Source organism: Amblyomma mixtum, chromosome 6 (genome assembly GCF_055824585.1).
Source record: "Amblyomma mixtum isolate Tamu chromosome 6, ASM5582458v1, whole genome shotgun sequence".
NCBI lineage: Eukaryota > Metazoa > Arthropoda > Arachnida > Ixodida > Ixodidae > Amblyomma > Amblyomma mixtum.
In genome coordinates this window covers 102,475,139-102,486,516 of record NC_143017.1, presented here as the reverse complement: position 1 = coordinate 102,486,516, position 11,378 = coordinate 102,475,139, and the positions used below count along the sequence as shown (strand labels likewise).

General features: G+C 47.3%; 1 protein-coding gene across 1 annotated transcript; it reads right to left on the bottom strand.

Moving 5' to 3' along the window:
- Positions 1 to 3,598: 3,598 nt before the first annotated feature.
- Positions 3,599 to 5,224, bottom strand: LOC149339882 (uncharacterized). Its single transcript, XM_089550596.1, has 2 exons — positions 4,969 to 5,224; positions 3,599 to 4,050 (listed from the first exon to the last, which is right to left on the bottom strand). The coding sequence occupies exons 1-2, from the start codon at positions 5,108 to 5,110 to the stop codon at positions 3,599 to 3,601; spliced, it is 594 nt and encodes a 197-aa protein (XP_089406722.1). The 5' UTR covers positions 5,111 to 5,224.
- Between the last annotated feature and the right edge of the window lie 6,154 nt (positions 5,225 to 11,378).

The window sequence follows — 11,378 nt, the reverse complement described above, 5'->3', positions numbered from 1 at the left end:
TTTAATTTCCCGTCGGAATGGTACAGAAGAAAAAAAAAGGCAGTTCTTTTTTTCGTGACGCCTAAGACCACTCGGCCGCAGCAATACTTTTAGCTATTGCTTTAAAACACTGCTCGTTCTGATCTGTGCAAGCGCCGGCTATGATTCAGTTCGTAACCGACCCTGAACCTTATTACAATAACCACGTGCTTTACAAGTTGGAATAAATAAAGAAACGGTAAATGGTGGTTACAAGACGCAGGAATAAAAAAAATACCGCGTCGTATTGCTGCGATAAAAAAAGGCACTTCCTAGATTTTTTTTATAATTCACAGATTGCCATCTGAGTAGGTCGTCAGCTAGAGTAGGTCGTCAGGGATACTTCACATCCTCCTGCTCTTGGTTGAGCGTCTAAGACCTCCAAGAGCCCCGGAAAATATTTCTAATATTCATACGCCTTTCACTATAAATAGGAAGCCCCCAATATTCCCGTCTTTCATTGCAAATAGTAAGTGCACGGTTCAAAAAGAGTGGTTCTTTCGGAGATTTCTTCACACGTAATCACCATGTATTGCTTGGGAATGCTCAGGTGCTGGTTGTCTGCGCCTCATAGGTTTGTGTGCTTTGTAGGACCTTCACCCTGATTTATGGCTTAACCTCTGAATGATCATTGTATATTAGAGCTTGCGGGTTGGCATGCCTGCCGCAAATGAAAGCTCCAGAGCCGGAACCATCTATGGGCCATCTATGAAACAGACTCCAGGAAGCTATATCTCTAAAACAAGGTAATATGCGTAGAATGAAGCACTTATTTTATATCAAGTCTGTATCACTGCTAATTTGCATGAAGTGTCTAGCATTTTTTATTTGTTTCCAGGAGGCACAATCAAGCTGAATGCCGCGGGTAGTCATCTTTTGAACAGGTAACGGCACAGTGCAACTAAGACAGAATGGATGGAGCAGACACCGCGCTGACTCACAACTTAAGGTATCTGCTACTGTGAAGCAATAAATAGGCGAAAACAAGCTCACCCATCACGTCCCACTAAATCAAACACTAACCACGCAGAAGGCATTCTAGATTAAAAACAAATAGAGGAAGAAAAGTTGTAGAAAAACACGCCACTCTGTCGTCTTAACTTCTCAGCTGGTTAAACTTCCTTTCGTTTTTTTTTTTTTTTGAAAAAGTAGAGAGAGAGAGCGATTTTAATAATTATAGGACAGGTTTCCCTGGTAGTCAACCTGGCATGCTAATTCAGACGAGGGTGAAGGAAGATGCTGAAAAAGATGAAAAATAAAAGACGAAAAAAAAGTAGAAAAGGTTAAAAGAGAAATAATGCATAAACAGCACTCGCGCACTCACTAACGCACAGAATCATGAAAGGCTGTCTATTAAACCTTTCACGAAACTGTTTTTCTGCCGATTTACCAGGAATACTTTAACAATTTCACGTGTGCGCTGATCCTTTTGCTTGCTCAGTGTGGTTATCCGTCTGAAAGCAGTGGTGCAGTTGTAGAAAAGATGGTAGGCCACAAATGGCCTCTCCCTTTAGACAGCTTCGCTAGTAATTGGGGTATTTGACGGACAGTTCCATGTTTACCGGATAGCACTGCTGTTTAAAAAGAAAGGAAAATAAATTAAAAGCTTCCCGCTCCAAACGCCAGAGCTTAACGATAGCCACGGCCGGACATGTCCACAATTCAGAGCTAGTGCTGACGCAGATGGTCCCACAAGAGGCACGTGATGTTAAAGTGCCAGCAGAAGAAAAGCAAAACTACGGGAATGAGACAAATCGCAAAATGTGGAACTCCCTGAGGAGCGAAGTATTGCACGGATGGAAGGACATCTTCGTCCTTCTCTCGTTCAATGAAGCCCCAGGCTTCTCGCAGAGCAAGACAAATACTTCATCTCTATTTTTACCATCTCTTGCGAACCGAAACCATAGACTGAAAGGCTGCCCACCGAGAAAACTCTGGATCCATCCCTGTGGGTCAAACGGGGACGGCGAAAATGAGATCCTGTCTCTTAACATTGCTTGCAGACTGGAGTGTGCCTTTGCGCTTTCCCTGCCTACCAACGAAGCAAAAAGAAGGTGAAGTATTGTGAGGGGCAAGGTGAAGCTGAGGAAGGTATGTGTGGTGTCCGGCTATCGCCGCCGTCGCTATTGCGCAGGCGCGCCAAAACGAATAAAAGGCGTGCGCCGCAACCTACGGGCGGGTTATTCTCGGCCAGCCACACACCGACGAACATGCGGGAATAAACGCCGCTTCGCCCCTGGAAACTTGCCTGCTCCTTCGCAGGAACGCGCGCTCATGAACGCGGGCGTCTGATGAACCACGCAGCACAACAGTATGACTGTGCCAACCTGCTTGCTTTGAGCGATGGTAGTTAGGGTTCGTTCCGAGGGTTTACTTCCTAAACGGTTTGGCGCTTTTTTTTTTATGTACGTGTTATGTCAGCGTGCGTTTAACAGAATGATGAGCGGGAGAGTTACAGTGAAAACAACACGAAAATACAAACGGTTACTGCGCTACCGTCTTCTGCTGCTGCCTTTTTTTTTTGCCCCTTCCTTTTTTTGTTTTCTTTGGAAGTGGTTGGAATGTATTTTATAGATTATCGTTCTGCGTGTTAATATTCCAAACTCAAGGTAGTACTTTTTAATGAAAAAAATATAGAGAGTGGTGAGTTCTAAGAACTGTTTTATAACGGAGACCATACTGAGCTAGTAAGGTCATTCAAATGACTAGGCGTAATATTCACCTAAAATAAGCAGTGGGACAACCAGATAAACCAAGTACAATTAGGGACATCTAGAACCACAGTGTTTATGTCGCGTTTCAGAAGTTGTCTCCAACAAAATGGAAAAGTTTCTCTGTATCATGCATTATTTCGTTCTCATTTACACTACTGGTGATTAGTATGGGGCATTGCTACACAAAACAGTGTGACAATACTAGCCGTTCTTGAAAGATCGGCCCTCAGAATCACTCGTAACCTGACAAATAGGCATTCAACAAAAGCTTATTTTCCGGGCACTAGATTACAAACGTTTTCAACCTCTTTGTTTGTAGACTATTGCGCATCTCTAAAATATAACTAAGAATCTGCACAAGCAATATACCTGACTCAGCCCTGTTAGAATCATCTCACTGTACATATCCTGTTCTGTACACTGTACAGGGCCTGTTCTTTTTCAAAACTGCTGAAGTTTGTCTGGTAATCCCCAATTACTGCCCATGTTGGCGCATGAAGGGGATATTTCCAAAAAAAAACTGTTTTAGAAGCATTCCTAGCTGTCATCGAAGAGATGTAACACAAAAAGATAAACGTACTTGGTTGCTAGAGGTAAAATGCGAAATTGAGAAACGCTTGATTTAGGTAAACATAGCATGCCCGCAGAACGCCGCACCAGGGAAGCAGCCGCACAGCCAGTAGAACCAGAAAAATGAACGTTTATTCAAAAGTGTAGGACGTATTTATAAGCAGCCGAGTGGCCGGAAGATAGGAAGGAGCACGTGTACATAGTGATAGCTCGAAGCTATGAAGGATCGCCAGATAAGGCGATAAAAGGTGCGCGCACATCGGAAACACACGTGAAGATGCCACATTCTTTCCTCCTCAGAAATGAAAGCGCTGCACTGGCTTGCGTTCTCTTGTCGAGCGTCTTAGCGCTTGCTGGGCGACACCCGTATTCAACGGGGCCACCGGAATATCTGGTGCTGGAAAATGTGGAGAATCGTCGCCATTTGGGATGCGCCGCGCATTGGTGTCTTCATCCGGGCTCACAGTTTCTGGATGCTGTAGTTGTGTTGCTTCGTCTGGCTCACTGGGATGTGTGGTGGTTGTAGTTACTGCCGGGGTAACCCCTGGTGCTTGTTGCCGCGGGCGGACCTGGTCTACGTGCCGCTGGACGACTCCGTCCGATGTTTCCACTGTCACCATTCTCGATCCAGACGTCGCCTTCACATGGCCGGGTGTCCACTTGCTCCCCGCACCGTAATTGCGGGCATATACCTCACTTCCAGGTAGTGGCAGCCAGTCATCGTTGCTCTCTTTTGGTCCCGCAAGGGCTGGAGGAAAACATGTGTCCAAGCGTGAGCGTGTTTGATAGCCCAAAAGCAGCTCTGCTGGGGATTTACCCGACTTTTGCGGAGTCCTCCGGTAGTTAAAAAGCAACCGTGCTAGGTTCTCTTCCAGGTTCCCTTTACTCATCTTTCGGAGGCCATTTTTCACAGTTCGCACGGCCCTTTCCGCCGCACCATTAGACTGGGGATGGTATGGAGCGCATCGAAGGTGCACAATGTTGTTGTTTGCCATGAACGACGCGAAGTCTTCACTGGTAAACTGGGTACCGTTGTCAGAAACGACTGTGCGAGGTATTCCAAACCTGCTGAAAATGTCACGCAGACCGTTAATTGTAGTCTGCGTTGAAGCATGCGCCAAAGGCAGTGCTTCGAGCCACTTGGTATGTGCGTCGACTACTACGAGTATCATTTTTCCGCAGATCGGACCCGCGTAGTCAATGTGAATACGGGACCACCTTTCGCCTGTTTCAGGCCAGTTAACGACGGGGGCCGCGGCTGGCATCGGCAGATTTTGCACACAGTGCTGGCACTGAGCAGGCACCTCTTCAATGTTTCTGTCGAGGCCTGGCCACCAGAACAGAGAACGTGCGACGGATTTCATTGCCGGTGAACCCTGGTGCGTTTCGTGTAGGATATGCAGCACACGCTCCCTAGCTTCGGTCGGTATTATGACCCTATTACCCCAGTACACCAGTTCATGTGCTACGGATAGTTCTAGTTTACGGTCAAAAAACGGCAGCACAGCCCGGGTCATTCCGTGTGTGTTCCTGGGCCACCCATGTAGTATGTACCGTTTGACCTCGACCAGGACAGGGTCAGAAGACGTCAATGCCTTCAGCTCACGCGTTGTTACGACGCCATTGTTCAGCTGGTTCAGCGACAGCACATATTCGGGCGGCTCACCGTCGTCGCCAGATTCCGGAGACCGCTGCGGAAGTCGGCTCAGGGCGTCCGCATTCAGCATCTGTCGTCCTGGTGCGTACTGTAACCGGTATCGGTAGGCCCCCAGGTGAAGCGCCCACCGTTGTATCCGTGCGGCGGCCATTGTGGGCGTTTGCTTGTCTGATCTCAGCAGGCCGAGCAGTGGCTGATGGTCAGTCACCAAGGTAAATTCCCGACCTAGAAGGTAGTCACGGAATTTCGTGACGCCGAATACCAGAGCCAGTGCCTCTCGCTCGAGCTGTGAATACTTGCGCTCCGCCTGGGTCAATTTTCGCGAGCGGAACCCGATTGGCCTGTGAATGTTACCAGTCGTGTGAAACAAATTAAGACAGCTCCCACACCGTACGGAGATGCATCACATTCAAGCTTAAGTTCCTTCGAAGGGTCGAAATGAACGAGAACCTTGGCTGTTTTAAGGCTTTCCTTGGCACGTTCAAACGCGAGCTCCTGAGGCTGTTTCCATTGCCAACGTGCATTTTTTTCAAGCAGCTGATACAATGGACCAAGTGTGGTTGACATGTTCGGCAGAAACCTCGCGTAAAACGTAACCATTACAGGGGCTCGGCGCCTGCATGATAGCGTCAAGGTTTTTCTCTGTCGGATGAAGCCCATCACGATCGATGCGATGACCAAGATAAGTTACCGCTGGGCTACGCAACTTGCACTTATCGATCCTTAGCTTTACACCGCACTCTCGGAAGCGCTCTAAGACGTTTTTGAGCCTCTCACCGCTGTCACTCGCTCTCTCGGAAATGAGCACATCGTCAAGATAAGCCTGCGCTCCTGGAAGGCCAGCCAAAACCTCATCCATTTTTCTTTGGAATATTGCGGGTGCAGAGGCTATCCCGAAAGGAAGCCTATTGTAGCAAAATAGCCCTTTTGGCGTATTAATGACGCAAACTTTCTTCGCGTTATCGTCTAAAGCCACTTGACTGTATGCATCCCGTAAATCCAGAGTGCTGAAATAGTCCCCATCATGAAGTTGGGCAAACATATCCTCAATGATTGGCAATGGGTATTGCTCTGTTGCACACGCTGGATTTACCGTGGCCTTGAAATCTCCGCAGATTCTTACTGCACCGTCTTTCTTAAGCACTGTGACTATGGGCGTTGCCCATTCAGAATGAGCCACCGGGGACAGTACGCCCAAAGAAACTAAACGGTCTAGTTCAAGTGACACTCGCTCGCGTAACGCGTATGGAATGGGTCTGGCCTTACAGAACTTGGGTACGGCGCCTTCCTTCAGGTGCAAGCTGGCTGGAGGACCCTTGATTAGCCCCAGTTCCTCGGAGAACACGTCGTGGTAGTCATGGAATATGTTCACGCTGGCTTCGCTTGCTTCTTTTGTTGACACGGAGTCCTCGACAAACCGAACCACCGGAACGCCTGCTCTGTTCAGCTGCTGGATTAAATCACGACCACAGAGGCTTGGTCCCGCACAGTCCAACACGGTCAGCGCACACTTTACTGTCGCCCCTTTATGGCAAACCTGGAGCGCAAGCTCCCCAACTATTGGAAGGCGTCCTGTGTAGGACGATAAATTCAGGCTGGACGGTTTGAGTTTCGGCCATTGCTCGCGATGCTTATCGTACAGCTGACGCGGAATGACACAAACGGGCGACCCAGTATCGACTTCCATGCTAAGCTGCACGCCTCCCCAGGCAAGTGTTCGGCGGATCGGTGGTTCCAGACAGTTTTTTCGTTGAGATACCAAAGTCCAAATGTGGGCGGCATCGTGTTCCTCGTCTACTGAGTTTTCCGTCCCTGAAAGGGCGTTAGTTTGCGCCGTCCTTGCCGTGCATTGTCCCCGAGCGCCGTGGCTTCGACACTTCCTTGCGAGGTGACCACGTCGTCCACAGCGGTAACAACGGGCGTTAGACCAGGAGCAACCTGCGTCATTATGTTTTGTACTACCACACCTTGCGCATTCTTGATGCTCAGCAGCCCTCCTCTCATCTGGCCGAATTCCCGTCTGATACGCCCGTACTTTTAACACGGGTGTCGTTGTACCGGGTGTCGTTGTCGGTCTAAACATGCGTTCCACGCCACTATCCGCAGCCTCAGCTGCAAGGACCATCGTCTCAGCGTCTTGAAGCGTTAAGTCCTGCTTTGCCAGTAGCTGCTTCTGTAGGGCACTTGACCGTATACCACACACAATGCGATCTCGTAGCATGCGATCCAAAGCACTGCCAAAATTGCAATTGTCAGCTATTCGGCGAATCTCTACCAGGAATTCTTTAATCGGCTCTCCCTCCGCTTGACAACGACTGAAGAACTTGAAGCTTTCGGTGATTTCGTGTCTCTTCGGACTGTAGTGCTCACTTAGTACTTCGACGACTTCTGCATACGTCAACGCATTTGGTTTTCGCGGGGCAACCTTTCCTGCCAGCACTTGAATCGTATGCGTATTTAACGCGGCAACCAGCAATGCTCTTTTCTTAGACCCGTCTTCAATCACATTCGCTTCGAAGTATGCTTCCACTTTAACAAGGTACGGTTGCCACTTATCTTTGCCTTCTTCGAAGTCCGGAAGGTGGTGAGCCATGCTGGCCTTGGTTTCTCGGTTCTCTGTGGGTTCCTGTTCAATGTCGACTTTCACTGCATGGGCAGTGTTCATCCTCGTCGCCACTGTTGCATATCCATAGCATGCCCGCAGAACGCCGCACCAGGGAAGCAGCCGCACAGCCAGTAGAACCAGAAAAATGAACGTTTATTCAAAAGTGTGGGACGTATTTATAAGCAGCCGAGTGGCCGGAAGATAGGAAGGAGCACGTGTACATAGTGATAGCTCGAAGCTATGAAGGATCGCCAGATAAGGCGATAAAAGGTGCGCGCACATCGGAAACACACGTGAAGATGCCACAGGAATCGACGTTTCGGACAGAGCCTGTACGAAACGTCGACTCTCAAGATTAGGTCACATGTAAACATAAATACCCCCGAAAGCAGAAGACCAGACAGCCGTCGCCGTAGCTCAGCGATAGAGCACCGGACGCCTAATTCGGAGGTCGTGGGCTCGGATCCCACCGGCGGGATGTGGTTGTTTTTTCTTCCGCTTTTCTGATCAATTAGCTTTACGCGATAGCATACTCAGTAATATTCTAAATTGATCAACACCACAAAAGAAAAAAAATAAATTAATTAAAAATCCCCTGTGTCCCTTGGTTTCTCTGGCTATTGGCTTCTCTCATGCTTATAACGAGCCCCTCATTCCCCTTCCCTTGTTGCCATATATATATATATATATATATATATATATATATATATATATATATATATATAGGCGGAATTGAGAAACGCTTCATTTGGGTAAACATTTATTGGGAGGCGACGTCGACTCCCAATAATGGTTTACCTAAATGAAGCGTGTCTCAATTTCGCATTTTACCCCTAGCAACCAAGTACGTTTAACATTTCGTGCTATATATATATATATATATATATATATATATATATATATATATATATATATATATATATATATATATATATATATATATATATATATTAAAGAATGGATGCATCAAAGCAACCACGTCCACCCAAGCGATTGCTTCCTAGTACAACTAGCGCTGCAAACCATTTGCAGCATAAGGCCTGGAAAGATTTAAATTAAGGTTCAGTAAAGAGTAGGAGAAGACAAAGCTCGAAAATGCAAAAACAGCGAGACTAGCCTGGCAAGTGAAACCTTTCTGCGCAACCACAATTTCGTTCATGGCACGAAACCTGCGGTCGCGGCTTGGCAGAGGATGCTTGGCATTGGCCATAAATGAGGCCAGGCGGGAGAAGGAGGCAGAAAAAGAAAACGCGGGATAACGTCGAGCTATGCCGACTAAAAGAAAAGCCTCCCCAATTTGCGTAATCATGCTCGGTACTGGAGTGAGCCATCGTTAAGACACCCTTCGTATGTATTCTTGATTTTTTTTCAGATTTTTTTTTTCACACTAGAGAAGCTATCACGGAGCTGATGAGCACATCGACAAATTTCAGCAGAGCTCCTGCTGCGGTTTTGTGCAGTCCTGAAGTCGTACGCCTTGAGTGAGGGTATCAAATCTCGTCTCAAAATCCGCTGTGCTCTAAGAGACGCAAGCTGCTACCGTGCAAGTTTTGCTGACACGCGCTGTTTCGCCTGCCCATGTCGCTTGTCTTTCTAATGAGTCGAGCGCTTTCTATAGCAACTTCGTTAAATTTTTTCGCACGAAACTTTGACGAACCATTAGGCTGCACGTTCTTAACACATTTGACCCTTTCTTCTTGAAGACACAAAGTTAAAGACGGCGGATACTGCTGCGTCGATGTGAACATTCTCATTTTATTCCCAATGCAGGTATCCTTCTAAGAAAATGGTAAAGGCAGGAGGCTTAAACCAACTGTGAATCGTTGTGTAAAGTGCCGAAGGCACTAAGCCTTTGTTATCAGATTTCTGGCGCAACGCTCTTTGCGGTGCTTTTAGGGTGATTGTCTCATCTGCTCCACTTTGCCACCCAAGTGTGTTCTCGATCAACGCTGATACGATATCAGCGAGGCGCCGTAGTGAAAACCGTGAGTGGCATAACACCTGTCCTCGCATTTCACATCATTTTGCTGAGGACGTTAAGCAAGAAGGCAAAAAACTGACTAAAATCTATTAAAGAGGCCTCGAGGACTGCGATTTTGTCCGAAATCAGAAAAAAAAAAATTCGAAACATGCTTGTTACCCTGAACAAAAACAGGCTACAACCTAAACACGGAGGAATCAAAGAGCAGCAGCTTCTTCGCAGAGATTTCAAAACACCATTCTATGTTATAACAGCGCAGCTGATAGTAGATCATTTAAGCTAACTTTTTAATCTTTTCGGGCTCTCTGATCGCAACAGATATATCCGCCGGCATTGGCGCAGCAGCACGGCTGGTTACATGATAACCACCACTGTGATGGTGGCCTGAACGGTGAGCTGGTGACGTAAACACAGTGATGAGGGAATCCAGTGCCAAGTAGATAGAGAAAGCTTGGACGTTTCCTTCTATCCGCACGAGTTATGCAAGAGTGGCCGTCGGCGACTCCTTTGCTAAGGTTGCGGCTTGAGCCTGAGCAAAACTTGCAAACGATTACTTACACGCATCGTTATCGTGTCTCAGAAGCTGAGGTTGAGTAGAGCCGCTTGTTTCACCTTGACATGCAAAAGAAAGCAGGCCTTTGCTCCAAACGTTACTTCTCGCAGCTCGCAATAACATATCGTGGCCACATCCCGCGAGATGCGTAGAAAAAAGACAGTCGCGGGTTCACTCGGGTTCACTCGGAAAGAGTCATGGAGTGACTCCTGCCGAAGATAAAACAATTTTCTGACACACATTTCTTTTTGGCACGCTGGGCGCCATGAAACGGCTGGGCGATGACGGAGAATGTCAAGTAAATGTTGTGTTCTTATCACGCGAGTTAAACAGACGGCCGTGAAGTGAGACCATTGTTTCTGGTGACACAATGCAGCGGGACACGAAAAGAGCAAGAACAACAAAGTATGGAACACGACGCTGACTTGTAATTGCTTGTTTCTAGTAATATCATCAAGCCACTGTCCTCAATAAACCGTTGCAGTAAGTACTTGCTCTGATTCTACATGCAACTACATACTTCATTGAAGGCGTCTTCCTTGGTTTGGTTTATTACCGCCGTCAGTCTGTTTCCCTTGTCCTTTCGTAAGCGCTGGTTTTTCTACAATGGATCACCACCAACTCGCCCAATCCTCAGTTCTTCTGGTTTATTGGGGTTTAACGTCCCAAAGCAACTCAGGCTATGAGGGACGCCGTAGTGTGGGGCTCCGGAAATTTCGACCACCTGGGGTTCTTTAACATGCACTGGCATCGCACAGCACACGGGCCTCTAGAATTTCGCCTTCATCGAAATTCAGCCGCCGCGGTCGGGATCGAACCCGCGTCTTTCGGGTCAGCAGCCGAGCACCGTAAACACTGAGCCACCGCGGCGGGGGCGTCTTCCTTGTTGTTATAAAGTTTTGTCGTACCAACCCTTTCAATGACCTGCAGTCACGAACTCTACCCATCAGAGGCCCTTACTGTAAAATCTGCAGTTAAGTATCGCTTCCTGCAGATCTCCTCTTCCAACATACCACACCTGCATGGCACAAAACAGACATAATTAACAACAGCATTGCCGCATTTTTAATGATTCCAGAGGTAAACCCTTGCTAAAAAAGGAAGCTTACATCATACATTACGCAACTAGTTATATGCATGACAAGTAAAAATGTCAATGGAAGGAATGGAAGCGTTTTTCAGGACCAACATAGGAACTATCAGGCCTGTTTCTAAGGAAGCACTAATTTATTTATTATTCGAGAATAACGTATTCGTTCTTATCAGAGAGCACGTACCTT

Coding starts and splice junctions, on each gene's coding strand:
- LOC149339882 (XM_089550596.1), bottom strand. CDS start 5,110: ATGGCCGCCGCACGGATACAACGGTGGGCGCTTCACCTGGGGGCCTAC. Junction 4,051..4,968: donor TCCGGAATCTGGCGACGACG/GTGAGCCGCCCG, acceptor GTTTTCCTCCAG/CCCTTGCGGGACCAAAAGAG.